At 44.7% G+C, this 27,915-nt stretch overlaps 1 protein-coding gene across 4 annotated transcripts in view; it reads left to right on the top strand.

Annotated features, from left to right (window-relative positions):
* Positions 1 to 27,915, top strand: part of SEPTIN9 (septin 9) — a 322,440-nt gene that overhangs the window by 66,191 nt on the left and 228,334 nt on the right. For 3 of the 4 annotated variants that reach the window (XM_053296380.1, XM_053296381.1, XM_053296382.1), the window contains one exon: positions 3,823 to 3,879. In XM_053296380.1, coding sequence (XP_053152355.1) covers positions 3,823 to 3,879 — 57 coding nt within the window. Of the gene's footprint in view, positions 1 to 3,822; positions 3,880 to 27,021; positions 27,816 to 27,915 lie in introns of those variants that run through there. The other variant, XM_053296385.1, reaches the window with a different exon arrangement.

The raw sequence follows: 27,915 nt of genomic DNA on the forward strand, positions 1-27,915 counted from the left end.
GGTGTTAAGACTTGGAACTACCAGAACAGCATGAGCCCCTGGTGGCGCAGTGGTAAAACTGCTGCACTGTAAACCAGAAGGTTACAAGTTCGATCCTGACCACGGGCTCAAGGTTGACTCAGCCTTCCATCCTTCCGAGGTCGGTAAAATGAGTACCCAGAATGTTGGGGGCAACATGCTAAAATCATTGTAAACTACTTAGAGAGCTCCGGCTATAAAGCAGTATATAAATGTAAGTGCTATTGCTATTGCTATTGCTATGTCTTTCTCTAATACCATTAAATTAATTGACTTGCATCATCCACAATTGACAAAACCTTTAAAAAAAGGATGATGTTCTGTTGTGGTACATAGGAGATATATATATATATAGATAGATAGATAGATAGATAGATATAGATATATAGATATATATAAAATTTTTTTTACTATACTTTGTTACCACTATTCAGCCTCATTTAAGATTTCTTTACTTCATGAGCTGAGCTTCAGTGAGGAGTGGGGCCCATTTTAAAATCTTGTCTCTGGGCCCACTCCAACCTTGCTACGCCCCTGCAATGGACTTTTTAAAAAAAGAGCACTGGCAGGGGGAAAGCAGAGGGAGTGATAAGTGCACCCCCCCGACACACACACACCTTTGAACATCCCCCGCCTGGTTCTGTGCACATCACTACCCTCCCAGCTACCAGCAGCAGCTGGTAATTGTATGGGCAGGCAATCTGCCCACCGAAGAAGGAACCCTCTGCTGTGGGTAGGTAAGCTTTGTAAGGCTTCCTCCCCACTATCCCTTTCTCGCTGGTCATGAGAAAGGGCCCCATGTTTTATGTGGAAGCTAAAAAGCCTGTCCCTCCCTTCCTCCAGAGAGGTGAGAGAGCTAGCAAGAGGCTTTCCTTAAAGTCCCAGAATGAGGGAGGGGGAAGAAAGGAGATGGCAGTTTGTTTGCTATGAAAAGAACCCGCCAGAGGAAGTATCAGTCCACCAAATCCCATCCTTTCCCCACCCCATTTTGTAGATCTCTGATTTAGGAATATGCACAAAACCGGTTCACCCGGTTCAGTTTGGTTTCGAACCGGGTTTGAACCAGGAGGGGGTGGTTCGGTTTTGGTTTTGTTCGAACCACCCCTGGTTCGGTTCGAATTCTAACTGGTTCGGACACCCAAGAATTGGTAGGATGGTAGCTGGCACCCAGGGGTACCTGTCACCCAAACCCCAAAGCAATCGGACACTCGTACGATTTTTTATGAATTTTTGAAAATTATTTTTATTTTTTTCTCATAGGATATAATGGGACTCCAACCAGCCCATTATTGCTTATTGTGGAGCACCCATGGGTGCCAACAACCATACAAACCCCGAAGCAATAAGACACCCTTATGATTTTTTATGCATATTTGAAATATTTTTAATTATTTTTCTCATAGAGTATAATGGGACCCGAACCAGTCCATATCCCCTATTGTGGAGCACCTAGGGGGACAAAAGCGGGGTGGGTGGTAGACAGACAGGGGTGCCTACCACCCAAAAACCCCCAAGGCAATTGGACACTCCTCTGATTATTGGTGAATTGTTAAAGTATTTCTGAATTCCTCATAGAGAATAATTAGGATTGCAGCAAATGTATAGCTTCACGTCGGGGGGAAAGGGGTGTCGTAGAGTGGAGTGTGGTGGGTGGTAGTTCCTAGGGTGGGCAAGGATGCTATCAGAATTATTTGAAAGGAATTGGGCAAAGGGCTGATTTTTAAGTGATTTTTGAAGTTTACGCGTCTTTAAGGTTTTTCTCCATAAAGAAGCATGGAGGTGTCAGCAAATGTATAGCTTCACATTGGGGGCAAAGGGGTGGCCTAGAGCAGTGTGGGGTTGGTGGTAGTGCCAGGTAGGGGCAAGGAAGCTACCTGAATTTTTTCAAAGGATTTGGGCAGAGGGCTGATTTTGGGTGAATTGTTGAAGTTTACGCGTCTTTAAGGTTTTTCCTCATAATAAGTTATAATTGAGCTTTCAGCAGCCCCATAAGTGCACTTGGAGGGTGCTGGGGTGGCCCAGAGCGAGTGGTGGTGTATGGCACATAGGGTGCCAACCACCCCCATGGGTTGCTAACCCATGGCGTACAGAGTTCTGTTGTTTCTGAGGTGTTCTGAGTGTAGATTCTATGATAGCAAATGAGAGTGAGTGGATTCATGGTGTCTCATTGAAAATCTCATTTGCTAATATATTTCAAATATTCATAAATAATCATAGGGGTGTCTTATTGCTTCGGGGTTTGCATGGTTGTTGGCACCCATGGGTGCTCCACAATAAGCAATAATGGGCTGGTTGGAGTCCCATTATATCCTATGAGGGGAAAAAAATAATTTTCAAAAATTCATTAAAAATTGTACGAGTGTCTGATTGCTTTGGGGTTTGGATGACAGGTACCCCTGGGTGCCAGCTACCATCCTACCAATTTTTGGGTGTCCAAACCAGTTCAAACCAGTTTGAATCGAACCACCCCCTGGTTTGGTTCAAATTCAAACCTGCAGCTCGAACCTGATGGCTGGTTCGGTTCGAATCCGAACTTCTGAACCACCCCGGTTCGAATTCGAACTAGTTTGCACATCTCTACTCTGAATATTACTAAGATTTGCTAGTGAAATTTTGAAGCAGAAAAAAGGAAAGGAAAAGCGAAAAGCTCCCAGCATATGCTGGAGAAATCTAATTCTTTCTGAAGGCTTGGTTGAGTGCCTACCTTTTCTGAACGCCATTTACTTTCAGACTGAGTACTCCCATTTTGCATGAACTAAGACCATGTTTCACACTAACACAATGCGCTCTCTCTAATGAAAACAGGGCTTCCTGCTTCCTTCCAGCCCAATTAAAAAACTGTGCCTTCCTTCAGGTGCTACTGATTTGGGCAAGAAAATCAATCATAGCCAAACCTTTCCTTATTGGCTGAGGATCTTGGAGAACCTGGAGATGGCTCCTGGAAGATTAGCCTACTTAGTGACAACAAACAAAAAGCTGATTATCAGCTAGGAGGCTTGTTAATATTAAAATTGGGGAGGGAATTATTATGCTAATGTCCATCAAGAATACAGAGCCTGAATCCAACCATAGCCACATATACTGCAAGTCCTGGAGCAGTAGCATATTGAGAGGTGAAGAGGATGCATATGTTACTGAATTCAGAATGACTCCTGCAACTTATAGTTAGGTGAGAAGCTTCAGGCAGCTGCAGGTGGAGATCTTTAGGGGGGCTTCACCCGCTTACACAGGAACTACCACTGAAGGTAGACCAGCCCTACTCTCCAGATTTAGTGCATCTGCCCAGGTAGACCAGTCCTCCGAGGTGGGCAGTTGTACCAAGCCTGGAGCAGACCACTGGTCTGCCAATCAATCCAAATTAGTAGACCAGCTCTCCCCGAAATACAGTGCCATTTTGAGGCCTGTTTTTCCATCACAACAGGCCTCAAAATAGCATTCGAATCACGTGAATTGATCTGGATGATTTGAGGGTGATTCATCAAGACAGCTGGCCAAGCCAGCTGTTCTCAATGAATCAATTTGAACCTGATCACAGTATTTGATTTGTGCACACCCCTACTCAGCAACAGTAACTTGGAGGGATGCTTGGTTGTATAAGGACAGTTGTTCACCCCTCTGCTAAAAATAAGAGAACCACCGCTTGAAATGGGTCCCCTTTGCCCAGTTAGCAGGTTGTACTTCATGATGGGCTCATTATTCAGAATACATACTTTGCCATGCTACTTTCCACTTAAATAATGTTCTGCTTGTTGTCCCCTGAATCCTGTGTCTGCATCACCAACACCCCTTTTCTTTTTACCCTAGGAATCTCAAGGACCTCCAGTGGGAGACTCCGAAGACTTGGTGACCCAACAAGTCCAAGTAAGCTGCATTCATAGATATCCTTTTTTCCTCTTTGCTGTCAGATGACACACATTTTAATAGAGAGAACATTGAAGCTATGACCTGCATTTCAAAACACATCCAGCCATCCCTAGGAAGAAGGACAAACCAGGAGCTAGAAACATGCAGCAAATCTCTTAAAATGAATGCCATGGAAGCAACATAGTTATCCAGTTGTGTAACCCATGGTCCTCAGCCTTGGGTCCTCAGATGTTGGACTACATCGTTCCCTGCCATTGTGGCTGGGGATGATGAAGATCAGGGTAGGAGACCTTGACACTCCAGCTGTTGTTGAACTACAATTTCCATCACTCACAGCCACAATTTGGTCCCTTGATCAAGAACAAAAATATCTAGGGACCCAAGGTTGAGAAACCCTGGCATAACAGACCTGGAAAGAATAGGCAGCAAGCATGCTACATCAGCAGCAGAAGTACTAATGCTGAGGAGTGTGCTGGATACATGAGCTATAGTAGAAACAATTAATGGGTCCTATATACTCTGCTGTACACTTATGTTTATTACACATGTATGTTCGGTTACAAGAGCTCATGACTTAGAATTACACTGCTAATTGAATTTTGATATTGCTAAAGCTGTTTCTCATTCAGATGGAAAGCAAGTGGGAAGGTTTTCCCTTGCAGAACAGGTGTTCCCAGATCTGTTATCACATAGTCTGTCATCACCATTTGGAGCTTTTTAGCATGTTTTTTTGATGCGATTGCATGTTCTCCAGTGGTTTGTTGGTTTGGACTTTAAGGTTAGAAATATTGGTTTGTCTTCAGACTTTCTTAAGGAGATCCACACAGCACAAAGAGGGAGGTCTCTCTGACACCAGGCAAAGATCTTTGCACCCAGGCTTTTTTGTGTTGTATAAATGCTGTTTTTAACTTGGCTGATACAGGATCAATTTTTATAATTAAAGAAATAGGGTAAACTGCATGCAGGTAGAGGTGTGCACGGAACTGCGGAGCTGCGGTCCGGCACTGGGGTGGGGGTTCCTTTAAGGATGGGGGGAGGGTGTACTTACCCCTCCCGCTGCTTTCTCCCCTCCTGCGCATGTATTTTAGTCAACATTAGGATACCTCCCTGCCGCCTCTTCCCCCACTCGGCTGCAAAAGGCTTCAGGAAGCCTTTTGCACGTGCACACGTCACGCGTGTGTGTGATGTTTCCGCAATGTGTGTGCAAGCACATGTGGCCGCATGCATGTCGCGGAGACGTGATGCGCGCGCAAAAGGTTTCCTGAAGCCTTTTCAGCCGAGCGGGGGAAGGGGTGGCAGGGAGGTATCCTGCTGCCCCAATTGTTGACTAAAATATGTGCGTAGGAGGGGGGAAAGCGGCGGGAGGGATAAGTACACCCTCCCCCCACCCTTAAAGGAACCCCCACCCCAGTCCGCCCGAACCCTGAACTGCCCATGTCTGGACCGGTCCGGAGGCCTGTAGAATGGCCTCTGAACCGTTCCGTGCACATCACTACCTGCAGGCAGTCCTACCAATGTGGCACCCAGTTTACAGAGAGCCCAGAGCAAATATTTGGCTGCTCTAAATGCCCTCTTCATGGTTTTTGTTCTGCATGTGGTTCATCCTGCTAGTGCTGAAAACTTGATATGGCTTGAACCTGCAACCAAAGTAGCGGTAACTTCCAGGCTGCAGATAATGAGGCTGTATTCACGAGAAGCTTAGCCCAGGGCTAGGCTGCTCATGTGGAGTGTGAATCCACATGAATTCTGGAGCTCCCACCAAGCCTAACCCTGCTCTTAAGCCCGGCTCTTAGCCAAGGTTAAAGGAGGAAGCACTCCCTGAGCCCAGCTGCCAGGCTCATGTGTCTCCTTGGGCTCCACGGAACTCGAGGAGACACAGAGATGGGCGCTTAGAGCATCCATCAGTTGGGGGAATCCCACAAGGCACCGCACTCATTATGCAGGGCCTTTTGGAATACACGGAGGCCGGGAAAATGAGTCCCGGCCTCTGTTGATCTGTGCTGCTCCCGGCCGTGCAGGTGTGCGGCTGGTGCACTGCAGGGGCAAAAAGGGATCACCTGGGGGAAGGTAGGTTGAACTTTGCCTTCCCCTTTACCTGCCCTCACACACAATCAAGAGAATAGCCCCAGTCTCTTTTTCTGCTGCTAGCTGGGTTGATGGATGTTTGCCCTTTGCAATGGATTATATGGACACAGCTTTCCCCACTTTACACGCTCTCTTTGTTCCCCAAAATGCCAGTCCTCTACATAGGAAAATAAAAGGATAACCAGCTATCTTAAAGGGGCAGCAAGTTGGTCTACAGTAGGCCTGCTCAACTTAGGCCCCCCCAGTTGTTTTTGGACTACAACTCCCATAATCCTCAGCCACAGTGGCCAATAGCCAGGGATTATGGGAATTGTTGGCCAACGTCTGCAGGAAGGCCGAAGTTGTGCAGCCCTGGGCTACACAAATGCAGGCTAAGTATCCATCTCCCTTTTAATAGAGCATATAAGCATTATTCAGAACTGGAAGACAGATCCCTAGCTGTTGGAGCATGCTGATCCATTGGATGACTGACTGATTCAATAAATAACCTTCTTTCAATTGCAGTTCTTTTTTGTGTACTTTTTTTGCTTGATACATTGTGAGGAATGTCTTGTCCTTGGAAGACGCTGCCTGGCACAGACAGGGCATTGCATCATTGAATAATATGCCCCATGGATACTCACTGACTACGTCACTTGGATGGATTCAAGCTGCAGGTGGTTGCTTTATTTTTGAAAAGCAATGTTCCCAATACAGTTGATCTCTTCTACCCAATATTTTTGCACATGGTGCAGATCACAGCCCTTGCTTGAGAAAGAATGGAACGTTGTAACTATTTTGTGCATATGACGATGTTCTTTATTGCAAGGCTCAGGAGCCAGTTGGGGCTCCCATCAGTCCCAAGTGTGGCTCCCTGACTAGTTGTTTGTTAAGCCTGTGCAAACTTCAACTGAAGTGGAATACTCAGTACTGCTAACTGAGCCAAGAGGCACTTCTTAAAAATGGTGATTCTCTTCATTTAGCAGGGGGAGAGCAACTGACCCTAGCCATCCCCAGCACGGCATCCCTCCAGTGACTGTTGTTGGTGTCTGTCTTGTGTTTCTTTTTTAGATTGTGAGCTTTTGGGGGACAGGGAGCCATTTTGTTTATCCTTTTATATCTATGTAAACTGCTCTGGGAATGTTGTTGAAAAGCGGTATATAAATATTCGTCATATTCATAATACTCCATTCCGTTGCCTTTGCACCGCTCAGAGGCAACTGTTCTCACCACACAGTGCTGCACTTTACCCAACACCAGGAGTCCTCTCAAGCCCCAGCACCATCTTGGAAGGCATGCACAAAGCACTAGGAAATGTAGTCCCCAGTGCTTTCTCCGTAGAGAAAGATGGGAAGGACTGCACTTCCTAGCGCTCTGTGCATGTCTTACTACTACTACTATTTATATACCACTTTTCAACAGCAGTTTCCAAAGTGGTTCACATAGGACACAAAGTGTCCCCAAAGGGCTCACGTTCTAAAAAGAAACATAATGTAGACACCAGCAACAGCCACCAGAGGGATGCTGTGATGGGGTTGGATAGGGCCAGTTGCTCTCCCCCTGCTCCATATAAGAAAATTAGCACTTTAAAAGGTGCCTCTTTGCTCACTTAGCAGCAAGTAATGCTCCAAGATGGTACTTGAGCTTGACAGGGCTCTATTGCTCTTAAAGGGGCCTCCAACACTGGGGAAAGTGCAGCACAGTACAATGGGAAATGGCTCTCATACTGAAGTTTCTTGCCAAAGTGGTCCTTGCTTGAAAATAGTGAAGAACTATTGTGAACTCCCCACGATGTGTGGGGACCCTATGGCAGAAACTCAAAAGCTCTTTGACAGATATCAAAATGAAAGATGTTCCCTGAAGGCAGAAATACTGCAGAATGTCCACTATTATATGCTTAACATCCAGTCTGATTCAGAATTCTTGAGAACTCGAAAACTTGCTGCTCACAACTTGGGTGTCATTTTGAGTGTCCTAATAAAAGACGTTGCTTTTGGACGTCACTGAGTGTCAAATGCAGATATTCAGTGTCCAAAGAAAATTCAAATGAGCAGGGCGGACTTTGAGAATGTTGAATGTTGAATATTTGCTAGGGCTGTGCGTTGTGTTGGGTCCAACAGAGCTGTCGGACCTGACTTACCCTATGTTGGGAATTGCCAGAGTTCCTCTATGACAAAAGGGAGCCTCTGGCAGTCAGAACTGTTGAGAGGTTCACTGCTTTAAATAGTGGAACTCCATCAGAGATTTGACAGTTGTATTGGATCCTTCTCCTTTTTAGCCTTCTTTCCTCCTCTGCATCATCTCCATGGTACTGGTACATCATGGAAAAGCGGACTAGATGAATCGAAGTCATCCATAATTCAACGTTGACGACTCTTCTGGATAAAAGCCATTTCGCTCACCAAAGCTTCATCAGCCTCCCAATTGACATAAAGACCTACTTTCATAAACTGGACGCAGCCTAGCAGTCCTCTCCGGTTCGATTCATCTACTCCGCTTTTCTTCGCAAACGTTGATTGAGGAACAACACCGATTCCTCCAGTTTGTTTCTCCTCGCAAGGGCATGCAGAGGGTGGTATTGTACTATTGGTGCTGAACATTTTGCCATTGTGGACACTCTCATCTCCTCCTGGGACTATATTTGACTCAGTGCATTTGTTATTTACAACCCATCATGTTACATGACTCTGCCCTCTCTATCGCGCTGCCCTATTTTTGGCCGGGCTCTATCTTCCCCTTTTGATTACCACTTTTGCACATGTTATCACTGATGCATTTAGTTATGTGAGAAGGCTTTTGGTATACCATTTATTATTGACTGGTTTTCATTATGCATTATTAGTGTCAAGTTACTCCATTTAGTTTCATAACGCTTGTTCATTTATGTTACTGGTTATTTATCACTAGTTTGTGATTTTTGTATATGTGTATTGGTCATTTATCATTGACCTTTCCTTTTGAATATACGTTTTTCATGTTGAGTTACATCTTTCGTGTTTGATTTCTCATTACATACATGTTTATAGTCACGGAAGGAATTTTCCCCCCCTGCTTCTTTGCTGGTTTCACTTTGTGACTGCTCCTGTTTTTTGCTGTGGTTAAAATATCTTCCAGCAAAAGAGAAGCTCAGAACCTTTTTCAGACATCTTTCAGACCAACAAGGACCATGTGGTCCTACTAAAATGCTTGAGAGAGACTCATAGAATTGTACAAGAAGGAATCAAAATGTTGTCTGAGGCAGGTTATTTCAAACTTCCCTATCATCTGAGGCCACGCCTATAGGGTAGAAAGAGATAGCCAAATTTCACAGTGCCTATGGGTGCTTATAAATATATACAGTTTTAGCCATGAAGCTGCTGTGGAACTACACTCACTGCATTCTGACATGTGTCTTCTAAAGCTTTGAGGAGCCTGGTCTTATGGCTTTCAACGGAAGCTTGATTTTTATAGTACTAATTGGTCAATCCTTGTGTCAATTACAAAGTCACCTCCCTCATCTTGAAATTGTTTTTAAAAGTGTAAAAAATGTTTAAAAGAACGAAAATTTGAACAGATGAACATGCAAGGCACTTGAAAATTGTGGGGGGAGGGAAGCTGAAGAGAACAGCACTCGCCTAGAGGCTGTATGTATGTTGGTTGAGGAGTGAAGGTAGGGAGAAGTAACATTATTTCTGCTGCAGAAAAATTCATGTCCAGCTCAGTATATCTGTACACTAGCTAACAAATCAGAGCTGAATTGCAAATTAAAAATGTCCTATGGTGAATCTCCTCCTGGTGTGTCCTGCTTCAGACCACTGATGAGGCATCTGTTAAAAAACTATTTTAAAACTCACTTCACCCCCCCCCCATCACAATGTAAAAAAACAACCCCCCAAACCCCTGTATGTAGTAAATGGTTTACTGGGGGGAAACTAGCCTAGAACAACTGGAGAGCCCTTTCAACCAGCAGATCTACTTGTAAGTAAGTCCCACAGGTAGGAAGTGTTCTGCAGATTTTTGAAGGTATAAGCTCCAAATTATTGCTTATCTCTTTTCTTCCTGGAAAAGGAATGGGGTGTGTGAGTACCACTCGAGATAGGATATGTTCATTTTGGGACCAATTTGTCCGGGGCAGCTCAGGAGTTCATAGCGGCCATGACGACTCCCAAGCGGTCTCTGGATCGATGCATATTGCAGGTCACACGCTTGATTTGGTCTTTTATTCTGATCAGGGTGGTGCTCCGTGTGTGGGGACTCCTTCGATCTCCCCGTTGTCATGGACAGACCACCATCTGGTTAAGGTTGGATTTACAACCACTTCCCACCTCCTCAGGGGCGAGGGGCCTATTAGAATGGTCCGCCCGAAGAGGTTACTGGATCCGGTAGGATTCCAAGAAGCCTTGGAGGGATTTAATGTTGGCTCTGCAGGTGATCCTGTTGATGCCCTGGTTGAAAACTGGAACAACTTGCTCACCAGGGCAGTAGACACGATTGCTCCTAAGCGTCCCCTCCGACCTGCTTCAAAATTGGCCCCTTGCTATACGGAAGATCTACGGGGGCTGAAGCGGCAAGGTAGGCGACTGGAGCGCAAGTGGAGAAAAACTCAACTCGATTCCGACAGATTACGACATGGAGCACATTTAAAGATCTATGCTCAGGCGATACGTGCGGCAAAGAAGCGGTTCTTTTCTGCCCGTATTGCCTCTGCGAGTTCACGTCCAGCGGAGTTGTTCAGGGTTGTCAGGGGACTAGTATCTGCTCCCTCTCCCTTGAACCAGAATTTGGAGTCATCAGTTACCCGCTGTGGTGTGTTTAATGAATTTTTCGCAGACAAAATCTCTCGGATTCGGGCCGACCTAGATGGAGACTCCACAATTAATCTGATGTCTGAACTGGAGGTGTCCGACAACTCCTCTTATACGATTCGGCTGGATCAATTTCAGTTTGTGACTCCTGAGGATGTGGACAAGCTGCTTGGAGTGGTGAGGCCTACCACTTGTCCTCTTGACCCTTGTCCAACATGGCTTGTTCTATCTAGCAGGGAGGCTGTTGTAGGCGGCCTGGTAGAAATCATAAATGCTTCTCTGAGGGAGGGCAGGATGCCTCCTTGTCTTAAGGAGGCAATTATTAGACCTCTTCTAAAGAAGCCTGCATTAGATCCCTCAGAGTTGAGCAATTATAGGCCAGTTTCCAATCTCCCATGGCTGGGCAAGGTAATTGAGAGGGTGGTGGCCTCTCAGCTCCAGGCGGTCTTGGAGGAAACTGATTAACTAGACCCATTTCAAACTGGTTTTCGGGCGGGCTATGGGGTGGAGACTGCCTTGGTCGGCCTGATGGATGATCTCCAATTGGCAATGGACAGAGGAAGTGTGACTCTGTTGGTCCTCTTGGATCTCTTGGCGGCTTTCGATACTATCGACCATAGTATCCTTCTGGAACGTCTGAGGGGGTTGGGGGTGGGAGGCACTGTTTTTCAGTGGTTCCGCTCCTACCTCTCGGACAGATTCCAGATGGTGTCGATTGGAGATTGTTGCTCTTCAAAATCTGAGCTTAGGTATGGTGTTCCTCAAGGCTCCATACTCTCTCCAATGCTTTTTAACATCTACATGAAACCGCTTGGAGAGATCATCAGGGTATTTGGAGCTGGGTGTTACCAGTATGCTGATGACACCCAGATCTACTTCTCCATGTCAACTTCTTCAGGAGTTGGCATATCCTCCCTAAATGCCTGCTTGGAAGCAGTAATGGGCTGGATGAGGGAGAATAAACTGAAGCTGAATCCAGATAAGACGGAGGTACTTATTGTGCGGGGTCAGAACTCTAGAGACGATTTTGATCTGCCTGTTCTAGACGGGGTCACACTTCCCCAAAAGGAACAGGTTCGCAGTCTGGGAGTACTTCTGGATCAATGTCTCTCCTTGGTTTCTCAGGCTGAGGCGGTGGCCAGGAGTGCCTTCTATCAGCTTCGGCTGATACGCCAGCTGCGCCCATTTCTCGAGATCAGTGACCTCAAAACAGTGGTACATTTGTTGGTAACCTCCAGACTGGACTTCTGTAATGCGCTCTACGTGGGGCTTCCTTTGTACGTAGTCCGGAAACTTCAGTTGGTCCAGAATGCGGCAGCCAGGTTGGTCTCTGGGTCATCTCGGAGAGACCACATTACTCCTTTGTTGATGGAGTTACACTGGCTGCCAGTAGGTTTCCGGGCAAAATACAAAGTGCTAGTTATTACTTATAAAGCCCTAAACGGCTTAGGCCCCGGGTATCTAAGAGAGTGTCTTCTTCGCTATGAGCCCCACCGGCCGCTGAGGTCACTTGAGGAGGTCCGTCTCCAGTTGCCACCAACTCGTTTGGTGGCTACACAGAGACGGACCTTTTCGGCTTCTGCCCCGAGATTGTGGAATGCACTCCCTGCTGAGATACGATCCTCCCCATCTCTGGCAATTTTCAGAAAACACCTGAAAACACATCTCTTCAGCCAGGCTTTCTCAGCTTTTTAAAAATTTGTTTTTAAATTGTTTTGATTGTTTAATTGTAGTTTTATGATGTTTTTAATTGTTAATCATTGTTATGTTTTATAATTTTTATTTTAATTATTAACTGATTTTAAGGTGTTTTAATGTAAACCGCCCTGAGCCTTTTGGAAGGGCGGTATAAAAGTTTTAATAATAATAATAATAATAATAATAATAATAATAATAATAATAATATAAATAAATAAATAAATAGATCTTTTCTATTTATAAGCTACATAATGAACCTCTTCATTAGCAAAGTGCCAAGGAAGCTACCACTCCAGTTACAGAGTGAAAAATTTAGTTGCAACTATTTAAGGAACACACATATAGATTACTGTAGAGTCTAGACTAAATTGATTTATTGGTGAACTACATTTTTTGGTGAACTACATTTATTGGTGAACTACATTTGAGATAGGATAGATCTTTTCTATCTATAGGCTACATAATGAAGCTCTTCTCACAGTCAGTGAGAAGAGCTTCTGGAGGGTCTGTGGGGAAAGCGGGCTTAGCCCACTCTCCCGTGCCCATGTGAGCACTTAGCCCACGCGAGCACAGGGGGCATTCTGGGGAGACCCCCGATAGCGGAAGGCTGCTTGTAGCCTCCCAGTTGGGGGTCTACTCATGTGTTGCCGCACACGGCAGTGGCACACAAACAGGAAGATGAGGTTAAGAGAGCATCCACTCCGTTAACCTCATTTAAGGGGAGGGTGTTCTAGGCGGGCTAGCCATCTTGGGAGCACCGGGCTCACCTGCGGGCCCGGTGGTTCCCACAATCCCTGGAAAGCAGGCTAAGCTCCCTTAGCCCGCTTTTCAGTTATCTTGGGGATAGCCTCAATGAATAGGTAGGGGAGGGAGGGAGAGAGAGAGAGAGAGAGAGAGAGAGAGAGAGAGAGAGAGAGAGAGAGAGAGGTTTCCATCTTTTCTCTAGGAGGAAAGGAAGAGGACTGACTCACCACAGGAAGTACCTGAGGAGTCAAAACAGGGGTCATAGAGCAGAGGCAAGCAGGGGCAGGCAAGGAGACCCTCACTAGCTACCTCTATACCCAGTGCCCCTAGTGGTAATTAGAATAGTTGGTAAAAAGGAACTGGAACTCCATCTGCAACAATATTACCTCTCATAATTGCATCCAATTTGTGATTTAAAATAATGAGGCTCTCTAGTTCTCTCCTGTGAGTCTTAGACAGAAACCACTCCATAATTTCAACATGGGGGCGTTGTTGGCATGCCACCTGCCTCATAATTGGTGCATGCTGATGGGGTTGCCTTATTTGCTCAAGGTGTAGCTGGTGAGGTTGTGCTTCTCTGTCCCCCCCCCCTTCCAAGCTCTTTTTTACTCCTTCCATCTTGAGCTGGAGTGGGATAAAAGGGTGACTGCATTAGGCTGGCATAAATAGGATGTTTGCCTAACTAGAAGATAGGATTGCCTAGTTATCAGTGTGCAGTGATAATTAGTATTTGGCAGTTAACAGGTTATAAGAGTTCATCCTTGAAGTATTCTGAAATCAAAACAATCAAGAGAGCCCCCAAAGTTCTAACGCATGCAGATTCTAAGTTTTAAAAAATTCAGAGTGTTGATTAAAAATTGACTTTGGAATTATCGCTCAAAAATTGAATGATCAAATTGGAAAATTCTCCATGTTTTGAATATTAGTGAATGTTTTGTTTCAGCTCTAGCCCCACCAGAATATTGTCAGGCTGGGTGGCAGGCCATACGCAGCCTCGCATGAATCTTCAGGCACTTTAAAAATAGTCTGAAACTGCCTCTTAGTACCCTTGGGATCCTTAGGATCTAACATTCACACAGGCAAAGCCAGTGGAGGCAACATGTTTTTCCATGTCCCCTCTCAGTGCTCTCTGCCTTCAACAACAGCCAAGGAGTTTGCTATATGCTGGCTGACGTTGCCCACCTGCTTTCAATGCCTCCTTTGATGAGATCACTTGAATTTCCTGTGGCTGGTTCTGTCCCCTTTTGTCTTACTTGCCAGTCGAGTCACTCCAGCTGCATTCAGCCCTCTGCCAAAAAACATGTTCATATGCACAGGCCACTGGAGATCATGGTCCCTGCTGGTGATGATTAAAAAGTTCTCTTGGCATGGTAATGTTGGTGGCAGGGGAGGGGGGAGTTTAGTCAGATAGGTCATCGTATACTATTATTCCCACAACAGTTCTGAATGGTTTCTCTTTTGTCTTTCCTTCCCTGAGTCATCTGGATTTAGTTTTGTTTTGCTGCTTCCCTTGCTCTACAAACAGCACTTCCCATCTGGGGAACTTTGGTTCTTTCTGCTCTTTTCTTATGTCACTATCAAATTTTGGGTGCTGCACAGTTGCACCCCTCCTTTCTTTTATAGCCAGCTCCCAAGCCTGATGGCTTGGCTGCCTATCTTTGTTTTGTCTTGTGAAGCTTTGACTTGGATTTTTCTGGATTTGGTTAGGAATATTTGATGGAAACTCTCTGTGAGGCAGGCAACGTGCATTTCTTCTTATCATTGTTTGCGTCTGCAGTGCTCTCATTTAGGGCCTGTAACCTCTTCCCAAGGTGGTGTCATTCCACTGGTAGCCAGCACTTCTGAGGTCCACTATGTTCTATTCTGCCACAGATTTTTCATCTGTACCAAGGTGAGAGGTACCAGGCCTTTTCCATTTGGGTTGAGAGAGGTCAGCTTCTTGGCTACCTTCAAATTAGAGCACAGATGGCCAAGCTGAGGCACAGACAGTGGGTGTTTGTGGCACCCCTGGACAGAAATAAGAGAGACTATAGAGTCAGGCCTTTGCTCTTACCTTTATTTCCAGTGTTGCACTGCTGCCTGTTCCATAGGTGAGAGGGAACCACCCTCCCACAGATAATTGGGATGTTGCATATATCCACACTGTGGTACAAACTAATGTTGTACTGTTTGGGTCCTTGGACTTGGCTTGTGGCACCCTATAGCAAAAAGACTGGCCACCATAGAACCAGTGTTGTGCTAAGTCTTTGAGAGGTTCAATTTTCAATGTGAAAGTTACTGGTGTGGGGGATAGGGGAGTGGAGAGACTTTGGATTACTATTCAGTTGGTCTGAGATTTGGGCGGAATAAGGCATTGGATAGCTAAGTCCAAATCAAATTGCTAGGTGTTAGATCAATGCACCTTTCTGATTTGAATCAGCAATGCTGGAATCGGTTGGACGAGATTCAGAAGTTTTTCTCCTGCTTTTTCCCAATGACACATGTTGTAATTTGTTGAAACTGACAAAAAAGGAGGGATTTCCATATAGGGAAAATACTGATGGAGGAAGAAAGAATCCTTTGAAATTGACATCTCAAGCAGGCCATTGACCTTGTTCAGCCTCTCTATTCCCTTCCAATCACAGTGTTTTGGTGGAGGGATGTAGAAAGAATAATACAGTATTGAGCTCTGTTTTCTCAGCCAGTTTCCCTTCTGTGAAGGGCTACCAATTCCCTGCTATTCTCATCCCACTGTTGAATAATAAAAATGAATTAAGGCTTTCCCCCCTCCAAATCTTTACAATTTATTTTTTAGGAACTAAGTGCACCTATTTATTGAAATTCTGCAGGCTTCATGCCCACTTAGGGGACTACTTCTTCTGTTGTTTTTATCCCATTAAGAACATAACATAAGAACTACTCTGCTGCATCAGGCCTATCTAGTCCAGCATCCTGTTTCACATGTGGCCTGCCAGATGCCTCTGGAGAGCCCACAAGCAAGAGGTGAGGGCATGCCCTCTGTCCTACTGTTGCTCCCCTGCAACTGGTATTTAGAGGAAGAAATGAAGACAATATAGTCATTTTAGTGATTCTCACCATTATTTCTTATAGACAATTTTTTGGACAAATCTAATATTTGGATCCAAATCACTGAATCCAAATTGGGGGGAAACCAAAGCTGAATCAAATAATACATGCTTTAAATACCAAATCTAAATCAAATACTTGCTTATTCACACAGGCCCTACTTTCACACATTCTTCCATACCTGTCTGCAGCCACTGTTTTTCTAATTTGTTACTACTTCAGAACCAGTTTTTTTATTTGAAAGTGTTTCTTCACTACATGATTCCTGCTTATCAAGGATCATGTAGTGAGCATGATGACATGAAGGCACCAGGTAGCTTAATCACATTGAGCGATGTGATGATGTCATTGAGGGCAAATGAAGTCCTCTCATTGCCCTCACTCTGAATGGGGGCAAATCCTTGTTTCCCAGGCAACCAGGCCAATACTTCCTGTTTTGCCAGGTGTGTCAGTGGTTTAATTGTCCACCAACACTGCATGGCAACACTTTCACCCCAATCCGTCCCTAGTCATATGTACTATTTGGTAAAGACTATAGAAGGGGGTGTGCAGTTCAATATGTATCTGATTCTCAATGTGTTACCTCATCTACATTCTTCCTCAGTTAGTAAAATATGCATGACTGGATCAGGATGAGGGCGCATCAGTCCAACTGCTCCTTCAGTGAAGATGCATTCTCTCTTCTCCCCCACCCACCCACAACTGCTCCCCTTGTGAGCAGTTCTGTACCTTTTGCAAAGGAGTGTGAAAAATAATGTAAAAGAAAGATATTCATTTTGTAGGAGTAAGAATGCTCAAAAAGTGTGTCCTCACATTATCAGCTCAACACTAGAACTGGACTGTCTATCTGTCTATCCTCTTTTCTCCCCCTTTCAGACTTATGGATTAATTTTCATAAATAATACTGGTAATGGGATTTCCTTTACATGTGGGATTTAGAATGGATCTAATTGGATTAAAACAAAGTCTGCTTCCATCAGGACTTGAGAGACTGTCATGAAAGGGACACTATGCAGTTGGGGCACAAATTTTATTTTTATTATTTTATTAAAACATTTTTATACTGCCCAAAACTTATGTCTCTGGGTGGTTTACAACAGAATAAAAACAAAGTAAAACATTCGTTAATACAAAAATGGGGGGGGGAGACACACACACATTACAACAATTTTAAAAATTTAAAATAATATTTTAAGACAGCATTAAAACCATTAAAACAACATTAATTAAAAGCCTGGGTGAAGAGATGTGTTTTTAAAGACTTTTAAAAAGCTGTCAGAGATGGGGAGGCTCTTATTTCACTAGGGAGTGCATTCCAAAGCCTCAGGGCAGCAGCGGAGAAGGCCCGTCACATTTGCACTCTGACTGCTTGGATTAAATGCTAGATAATGTTCTAGGTTGAGGTGGATGCATAGAAGAACATCTAGTAAATTGTTGCAACAATTTTATAAAGTTTGATTTTGATAAGATATGAGATGTTCCTATCCGCTTGAGCAGTTTATCACTGGCATGAGCTGCCCATAGAGCATGTAGAATCCTCCTCCTTAGTGGTTTCCAAGGAAAGCTTGGATGGACATCCATAGGGTAGCTTTAGGTATGGGATGTCCTGGCTGCTTTAGCTATAGGACATTCTGCTTTACAGCAGGAAGCTAAACTAGATAAATTCACTAGGTACATCATTTCCAGCTCTGTGATATTATGGTCTTGTCATGCCAAATCAGGAGGGATACTTGTTCACATAACAAGGGATTTTGTAACTTTTGTTGTAGTTCCAGATTACCCTTTACCCGAACACAATGCACCAACAAAGAGAGACACAACATTAATTATCATTTAACACCAACCAATATGTATCTACTTAGGAATGCAACAACCTTGAGAGTTAGGGGAAATTATGCAGTGAAGATAGCCTGGGAGTGCAGGCAAACTGTTCTCCAGAGAGAGCCTTACCATAAGGATCTTCACCATCCAGAGGAGCAGAGGTGAACTCTTACAACAAAGGTGCTGAAAGGTACCATAAAGATGATTCCACTGTTGGCAGAACTGAAGCGTGTGGGTGGGTGAGGGGAGGGGAGCTCAGCCTCTCTCCTTTTATATTCTGCCAAAATTGGAAAGTATCCTACTGTGTGCATGTGAGTGCTGGATGTGCTGCTCCTCAGATGTGAGGAGAGAGATTCCTGGTTCAAAGTGCCAAGAATCGATGGTGTCGTGCTTGTGCATCTTTGTCTGGTGCTAGCTTGAGAGTCAGGCTATGCTTCATGTCAGTCCTTCCCTTGTAATGTAGCTGTGCACGAGAACAGGTCAAAGATGCTTCTGAATATTTTCCATGTTATCTTTCATAGCAGGGGTGAGCAGAAGGCAGATTGAGGTCCTCTGGTGGATCACTGGCCACTGTCTGGTAGACTATGTAGCACTGGTGCTGGTTCCTGGAATTCTTGCAAACAGTGCTGCACCAGGTAGACCTTGATCTCATCTAGCACGCCCATTCTGATTATTTCTTAAGCACTAGTACATACTTGATTTTTTAAAAATGTATGTATTTGCTGCTCTTTAAAAAAATGAGGGAGGGAGCAGCAAAGAGGAAAGTGGGCGGTCTGACTCCAGGTGAACAAGGACACACCCCGCCCCACTCTTGAAAAGGGATTCCATGCATGACTTTCCATAGGTCACCCCTGTCTGAGACTCTGATCCTATCCTACCTGTAAGAGTGCAACTAAACCCATTGCACTGCAGGAATTTCATCTCAGTGAGTATTTGGGGAATGTTCATAGCTGTTGTGGAGTAAATCACTCACCTGTAATGAGGAGTCTACCAGGATCTGGCTGGTACATCAGATGTCTTCAGACTTTCAGGCCAGACTATGACCGTGTCCTCTGAGGCATCAGCTTTGTACTGCTGCTATACCTCCATACCTAAGATAAGGGACCTGTCTGACACAGGGGACTTGTTTTTGTTTGTGGCCCCTGCTGTACCTGACAACAACATGTAAATAAGATGCAAAAAAAAATTCTTGATTCATTCTGTTACTTGTTGAGTCCTTCAGAACATCCTAGCTCCCACCCTGAGAGTTTTCCTGCCCCCCCCCCCTTAAACACAAACAAACATTTAAGTTCTGAGGCTTACAACAGTTAATTTCCATGGGCTTCTTGATCTCTAGCTTGAATTCTCCTTCTGTTCTTCTACTGCTCTATGAGTTGCCTTCATAGATAAATAACTGTTTCCAGAGGGAAAAGGTAGGTGTGAGGGGAGCTCTCTGCTTGTGCAAAGCAAGGAGCTATGAAGACAAGATTTTTTGGTCAGCTACTATGCAGTGCTTTCCAAAAACCCTAATTGCAACTTATTCACAGAATAATGGACTCACTTCTAAATTTGTCTTCAGACCAGAGCTATTTGTGGTGTGGGAGTCAAAACTTTTCCTTCCTGTCTTGCTTTAAGATTCTGGAGTTGGGGCCAGATAAGAGTGTTTGGGTATAGAACTATATTCACAGTTCTTTCTTCATCAATTTTTACTTAATGTGCATCAGTATTTCCCTTTCTGGGACAAAATTTGCCTCCTGACTGATATTAAGGTTATTGGAACAGGTTTTGCATACTCAGAAAGCAAACCAGGCTCAGTATGAGATGAGCAACTTTCAAGTATATATGTGTGTGGGGGTGGGTGGGGGGTGGTATAATGCAGTGCTTTGGAAAGTAGCTCTTGCTAAAATGCATTTTAAAGCTACTTTAGGAACATAGGAAGCAGCAATAAACTGAGTCAGATCTTTGGTCCAGCTAGCTCAGTATTGTCTACACAGACAGGCAGCGGCTTCATCAAGGTTTCAGGCAGGAGTCTCCCTCAGCCCTATTTTGGAGATGCCAGGGAGGGAACGTGGAACCTTCTGCTCTTCCCAGAGCAGCTCCATCCCCTAAGGGGAATATTTTACAGTGCTCACACATGTAGTCTCCCATTCAAATACAAACCAGGGCAGATCCTGCTTAGCAAAGAAGACAATGCATGCTTGCTATTACAAGACCAGCTCTTGTTTCTTTGTTGACACTAGCACTGAAAATACAGTTATCTTGATACTTGTAAAATTAAGCAGCTACCTACTCATCATTTGCTCAGAGATTTCTCTCTTCTCAAAGACATTTCCTCCCCTCCTTCAGTCAAAACTCCCCTGTGCATTAGTACAAGACATAGTTAGCAAGATCACCTTCAGTCATTTCCTACTCTTCAGCTTTGATTCATGGCTATCCTTGTGGGTAGTCACTGCTGATTGAAAATGTTTGTCGGAGATAGAGAAACTGTACTTTAAGTATTCAGAGAAGGGGAGTTTAGTGTGTAGAATAGGTGTGTTTTGAAATTGTCCATTCCAGTTTCCAGAGGTTCAGGGCCCAGGGAGGATATTCTTGGAATTTTCTGCAAAACAGCAACTTATCCACAGTGGAACTATTCTCAGAGAGCAACATAGAACAAAAGTGCAGAAACTGAAATTCTATGTGCAGTAACAAAATACTAGGCTTTGCAAAGTCCCAGAAACAGCAGTTCCCCTGACCTCCCTTTGACTGTGTCAAGTGTTCTTAAATATTTTCCAGACTGCTAGTCGACACAACTATTTTTATTTTTATTTTTCATGTTTTTATTATCTAGGAGGGAAAATCCAAGGCATTTGGTCATCTGCGGGGCTTAACTTTTTGATCCAGGCCCTTAGGAACCAGAAAGTCTTCAAGTCTTGTGCAGGGCTAGTCTTGAAAAATCTGATGATGGCCCCAATGTGTTGGGCATTATTTTTCAGCCCTATTTCCCCTCCTCCTTGGCCAGAGCAACAATTCATTCCCCCTTGCTCATTACACTTCTCAGTGTGTTTGGTCTGGATAGGTCTGGGTTCAAATTTCCACTCAGCCATGGAACTCAGCAAGTGACCTTGGGCCAGTCTTTCTCATCCTAATCTACTTCACAGGGTTGTTGTGAAGATAGGTTGGGGGGGTCATATTTATCAACCTGGGCAACTTGTATAATAAATACATTATGTATCTAACAGGAATATTATTTTAGTCAGAGTCTTGGGTGGGGGGAGGTGCCACAAAAGAGGCAGTATGCAATCTATATGTCTTATGCCATCCTCCCTTGTCTGCACTGACTAATTAGCCTGGGCATTCTACTAGAATTACTATTTGCCTCAAACAATGTCTCCTTCTCCTGTATTTTTGGCTGCCAAGAATGAAGGCATGTGGGACTTTCTTGTGCTCCCAAATGATACTGTACAACCTGAAAGTGGGGGGTCAGACCCCAGAAAATATGCACCAGGCTCTTTGTCCTGCCAGGATTTTGTTTTATCCCTGGTCTTCCAGTTACAATATCTCAGGTGGCAGAGTTGAAGACCTTTGTCTGATGCCCTGGAGAGTAAGCAATATTGGGCTAGATCAGACAGTGATCTGTGTTACTAACAGGTTCATAAGATTAGATTCTGTTTAGACACCACATATGATGTGTGGTGTTTAAATGCATGAGAGCATTAGAGCCCTTGGTTATCAGAATGAGTTGTACGTACACATGCCGTTAGTTACCTGTATGTAGTGGATAATTGCAGGGTCCATCCTGGGATATCCTGAACCTCTCTGTATCTCTGAAGCTGTTGAGAATGTCCACAGCTGTCTGGTTGCATAATGGATGCTTTATTTGTCCCTCTACTGCAAGCTTTTCTCTTATTGCCTTGCAAAGTATTTTTGAGTATGAAAGGCGAGCTCTGTCCAAACCGAAGCTTCTAGCCTTTAATTGGATTCTGCTTTTCTTCCTGTCTCCACACCCAGGTTTTCCATGCTTTCCTTGTCCACAACGCATCTCAGCAATGGCCAGGCTGAAAGTTGATGGAAGAAGCGACACATTAATTATCACATGCACATATTTGAACTGTGCAAAACAATCTTGTTGTTCTTATCATTGTCATCACTGAACTCACACGTTTTGAAAGAGGTCAGCTGTGCCTAGAATTTGCTAACAGAACATGACAAAATTAATCCTTAAATCCACTCTTTAAATTTAAAGTATTCCTCACTCTCAAACTGCAGATATGGCATACCTTTTTAAAAGGTCAATAGCACTTTCCTTAGGGCTTCCCTCTGCTGTCTCTTAATTTAGAGGTATCTGGAACAAAGTATATTTTATACTTAACATTACTGCTGTATACTGCACATTGGATTATGAGAAGTATGGTATCCTTCTGCCTTTTAAATTTTAAAGGAAAAATGCAGAGTTTCTTAGCATGTGTGGAACGCAAAATTCCATAAACATATCTTGTAAGATGTCTGTATGGACATTTGGCACATCCGGAGTTAATGGCGGCAAATATGAAAGATATATATTAAAATACTAGAAGAGACAGAAGCCTTCCTATGTCAGAGTAGGAAGTAGCCATCTTTGTTTATTTATTTTTATTTCTCTGTGTAAACTGCTTAGGGGACTTTTGTTGAAAAGCAGCATATAAATATTCATAGTAGTATAAAGGGATCCCTGTGATTATATGGAAGCTAGAAGGAACAATTTACTCCAAAAGTGCTCGCTGCAGCGTCCCTTACCTCTTTCTCCAAAGGAGCTGTATTGGCTGAATTGCATTCATCTGATCCCACATGCCACTTCCTGTGCTCCCCCATCCGGAGTTTTCAGTAACCAGAATTCCATATTTAGTAGATTATGTAGGAAGAGTACATATAGTTCAGTGCAAGGCTGCTGTGGAGGCTGCAGTCCAGAAGGAAACATTCTTCTCGACTCTTTTCCAGCTTCATGGGAAGATGACTTATCTATCCTAATAATCTGGAATGGAAATGAATCACGAGCTAAATGCAGACCAGCAGTGTCATGCTCTTGTAGGAAAAAAGCATATGCCATGTTTGGGATGTAGTCACACAAGTATCCAAGATGATTCCACTTAGTCAGCAGACATCAGGCAGGCTGAGGGAGGACTTCAAAATGTGGAGTATGTGCCTTGAGAAGAAGGTTCTCAAACATGGAGGGCTCAGGCAAGAGTCATGAGAGCAGTAAAGACTAACATTTGGACAGGCAGTTTTAATTAGTAACCCCCATAGTATGCTTCTCCCGTGCCTTTTCTTGTGAAATCCGCCCAATTTGTGTGGCAAAGCCCTGCTTGCACTCTCCAAGAAGGTCAACAGGAATTGAATTACTTGGGCAGGGCTAGCCTGTGACATTTCACTGCCTGAAGCAGAGTGCCAAATGGTGCCTCTTTTTTCCTATTGATATCACACCCCCAGATCTTCACTTCCTTTAAATCTCTTTCCTTCATTTTCCCTTAGGAAGGGGAGAATTAGCATGGTGCCATTTTGCCTTCTTTCCCCTTCAAGCCATTCATGGAGGGGGGGGGTGTCATGGTTTGTCTGCTGTGCTGCCCCTAAAAACTGGCCCACAGTCTACTATCTGGAGCAGCCTGCTTTGTGGTAGGGCTGGCCCAGTTATGAGTTGAAAGTCTCAGCTCAACCATGAACTCTCCATCCATCTATAATGTGGGGACAATAATCCTGACTGACTTTCTAGTGTTGTTGCAAGGCTTGTGGAGATAACATAAGCGAAGGGTCACAGGGTCCACCAGTACATAAGATCCTATATGTGAGGTGGGAAGTGAATTTCTGCCTTGCCCATTCATCATCCTGCCCGCATGATGATGAAGTCCACCACTTTTTGGTGGCAGATAGACAATGCCATACCTGCCAACATGTCCCTGTTTTCCCATTCACCTGAATGGGAAAACAGGGACATGTTGGCAGGTATGCAATGCATGTGTAGCATGTATGTATCCACGTGTATTCACATACACACCACATCACACATTCTGAGGCTGTTCACATGATGGTCCTGGGCTTGGGTTCTCCCAAGCCCAGGTTTCCACAGGGGCAGCGCAGATGATTGCCACCCTCTCCGGGCCCTGTCACTCACATGCCCACAGGACTGGTGTGGCGACGGAGCCTAGAGCTCCGACCTGAGGAAGGGAACTCTCACTGGATCCTCCAGGAGCCCAGCATGCAACACACAAGCAGCAAAGCGGCTGTTCTCAGTATTGCCGTCGCTCTGCTCTGCACAGCTGCTCCTTCCCCTTTGCTTGCTGCCTAAAATGGCAGCAGCTCAGTCAGGAGCCTGGCTACCAGTGCAATCATGCACACAATCTACCAAGAGAGAACGACCCAGAGAGAATGAACCATCGGTTCATCCTACCTCAGTAAAGACCTGGGTCTGAAGCCGCCTGAACTGGAGGGCTCCTGGTACTCCAGATAACACGAGCTGCCTGGGTTACCCCAGGCAGCTCATGTAGTGAGAACAACTTCATATTGTTCTACATGCAGTGTGTGCATGCACATGTGCCCAAGACTTTCTGCTGCATCTGACCGTGTGTAGAAGAATGGATATTATTGAACTGGTCTATTCAGTATTATAGTAGCAGCTTTGATTAGCTGAAGCTCATAGATCAAAGGTCATCAACTTTGGGTTTCCATATGTTGAGAACCCCTGACAAATGGATCTGCTATACTGGTGCTGGCTGCAGGGAATTTTGCTCTATATTGAAGTTCATCTCCAGGCCTGTGGACTTGACTTAATCATTATTTCCATATAAATGTTTTCTGGGGTGCCCCCTGCGGAGGGCTACCTGTTAGCATTGGTCTTTCCAGTAGGATTTGCTGGAGCAATTTTGTTATTTTCAGCTGGCAGGAATCTAGTTTCCTGCACATGACTTCTTTCTGAAAAACCCACATGCATGCCCATTGCTGGGTTATCGTTGATCTCCCATCAGAAGACTTTGTAACAATTGGTGGTAATATGCTTGTTGACAGAATCCAGGAGCTGAGAGGCGCCAAAGCACTGTCTCTCCCTGGCCTGGGTGATTCACCAAGCTAAACATATCCCACCAGCAGCTATGTATGGTTGATTCTCTTGGATCTCTCAGTAGCTTTCTATACCATCGGCCATAGTATCCTTCTGGGTCACCTGAGGGAATTGGGGATAGGAGGCACTACTTTGCAGTGGTTCCGCTCTTATGTCTCGGGTAGATTCCAAATGGTGGAGCTTGGTGATGGTTCCTCTTCAAAACGGGAGCTGCTAAATGGAGTCCCACAGGGCTCCATTCTGTTACCAATGCTTTTTTAACATCTACACGTAACTGCTGGGTGAGGTCATCAGGGGATTTGGTGCTGGGTGTTATCAATATGCTGATGACACCCAAATATATTTCTCCTTGTCATCATTATTAGGAAATGGTGTTAGCCTCTTAAATGCCTGCCTACAGGTATTAATGGGCTGGATGAGGGAGAATAAACTGAAGCTGAATCCCATCAAGACAGAGGTACTCATTGTTAGGGGTCGTAATCTGCAAGACAAGGTTACACTACCCCAGAAAGAACATGTTCACAGCTTGGGAGTGCTCTTGGATTCATCTCTCACTCTTGTGCTATAAAGTAATTTTATAGAGACTTTTTATTGTTTTGTAGGAGTAGATTGTTTGAACTATTTTTGTCTATTTTGCTGTTATGCTGGCTAAAGACCGAAATAAAGACTATGCTATGCTGCCGATACGTTTCCAGGCAAAGTACAAAGTGCTGGTTATTCTACAAAGTACAAAGGGAAGGTTATTACCTTCAAAGCCCTGAATGGCTTAGGTCCGGGTTACCCAAGAGAGCACCTTTCTCTACAAGATCCCCACTGCTCATTAAGATCATCAGGAAGGGTCTGTCTTTGGGTGCCACCTGTTCATCTGATGACAACCTGGGACCGGGCCTTCTCAGTTGTTGCCCCTGGGTTGTGGAACGAGCTCCCTGTGGATGTAAGAGGATTCTCTTCCTTGAGAGACCTTCAGGAGATCCTTAAATACCCATCTTTTAAACCTGGATTTTAATTATATCTAGTTTTAATTTTAATCTGGTTGAAATTGGGGTGTTTTTTAAAAAATTAATTGCTTTATTGTGTCTTTTTGATTTTAGTGTAAACCACCCTGAGCCACTTTAGAAAGGCTGGTATATAAACTGAATGAATGGTAGCAAAACAGGTGGTTTGTCAAGCCCCTGCTGAGCTGTGTTTGGCTGGGTGAGCCACAAGCTCTGCAGTCCTGAGATAGTCCACCCATCTGTTCATGTGGTATGGGTTGCACAGATGCGTCCATGGAGGAATGGTGGGTGGGTAGCCTTCTACCCACCCACCAGTCCTCCATGGACCCACCTGTGCAACCCATACCACACATTGTGGGCAGCATAATCCAGAATCCTACCCAATAAATGCCCCCTTTTGTTGGGCAGGCCAAGGATTCAGGCTGGTTGAGCTCAGGACATTTGTGGTTTTGATGAGGCTGGTGGTGTTGAATGAGCACATACTTTGTAGACCCACCCGAACAGCTGCAGACAAGCCCAAGTCCCTGCTCCAGAAGCCTTTGCAAGGGAAGAGTATTCCCTTATCCCTGAACTGGAGCCCTTCCCAAGCTCACATATACCCAGTAATCACTTAATAGAACTAAGAGGTAATGCCCAGCCTTGCTGATGAGCTCACAGTGACCATTCCATTTCTTTCTCCGCTGGTTGCCCTGCCAGCACAGACCTCGTCACCTTGAGCTTTTGACAGGGGCTCTCCGAAGTTCGGCCTCCTCTGGGCTGGGTGGCACTTAAAACACATTTGCTTCCAGCAACAGCAAGGAAGGTTTGGTGCTGCCTGTCACTGACAGGCCAGCTGCAGAGAAGTCCCGGCTCTGCTGGCCTGTGTGGCAAAGGGAAGGTCCAGCAGGCAGCTCCTCGTGCCAAGGCGACACTGCGGCTGCTCGCCAGGACTGAGTAGGAAGCCTCTCCAGTGGAGAGAGCAAACATGTGCTGTAATCCTTCCTGGTAACACACAGCAGCCTGTGATTCTTTCTTTCTCTCTCTGTGTTTGTGTGTGTGTGTGCTGAGGAGTGAAGTCAGTCTTCATCAGCGGAATAGTATATGCACAAATTGATAAAACCTCAAACAAGGCTGGCTGGAGGAATAAACAGGATTCTGGAGTGATAAAATTCTTGAGTCAAAACTGAGCAGGGGAGGAGGAACAGCAACAAATTAAGCATGGAGAAATCAGAAGAGACTTTTTAGCAGCTGGATGAGTTGCTCGCTTTGTTCCACGAAGCCAAGTTGCTGAGTATCTCCCAGTTAATATTAAATGACAAATTGTGAGAGCGGCGTTGTCCTGGAAATGCCTGGGTTGTGCCTTTAAGACTGTCTTGCGGGTGCCCTGCACGTGGCAGGATATTATTTTTTTTCGGGGGGGGGGGGCGTGTAATGGAGAAATCACATTGAATTTATTTTTCTGGGTCATGCCTTTGGCACCTTCTTTATTTCTCTCTCTTTATTTCAATGAGACAAAGCTACTTCAGTGTGGAGCACAAACATATGATCAGCACATGGAAATGTGGTAATCTGGATGCATTCATGATTGCGACCGACTGAAGGAATTAGACTAAAAGCATTTTTGAAGAGGCGGAAAAACCAAGAGAAAGGCACAGCAGGGAGAGTGTGGTTAAGTACAATTTGGGACACACGGATGCTAAGTATATCTTGTAGTAATGGAGAGGGACCGGATTACAGGTGAGTGGTAGATGCATTTTATATGGTGTGTATACATATATTTTTCTGTCTCTCCCCCCCCCTTCTCACCCATCAACCCTTGTGGCTTTAGCTTTATTGG

This window comes from Hemicordylus capensis, chromosome 2 (genome assembly GCF_027244095.1).
Source record: "Hemicordylus capensis ecotype Gifberg chromosome 2, rHemCap1.1.pri, whole genome shotgun sequence".
Classification (NCBI taxonomy): domain Eukaryota; kingdom Metazoa; phylum Chordata; class Lepidosauria; order Squamata; family Cordylidae; genus Hemicordylus; species Hemicordylus capensis.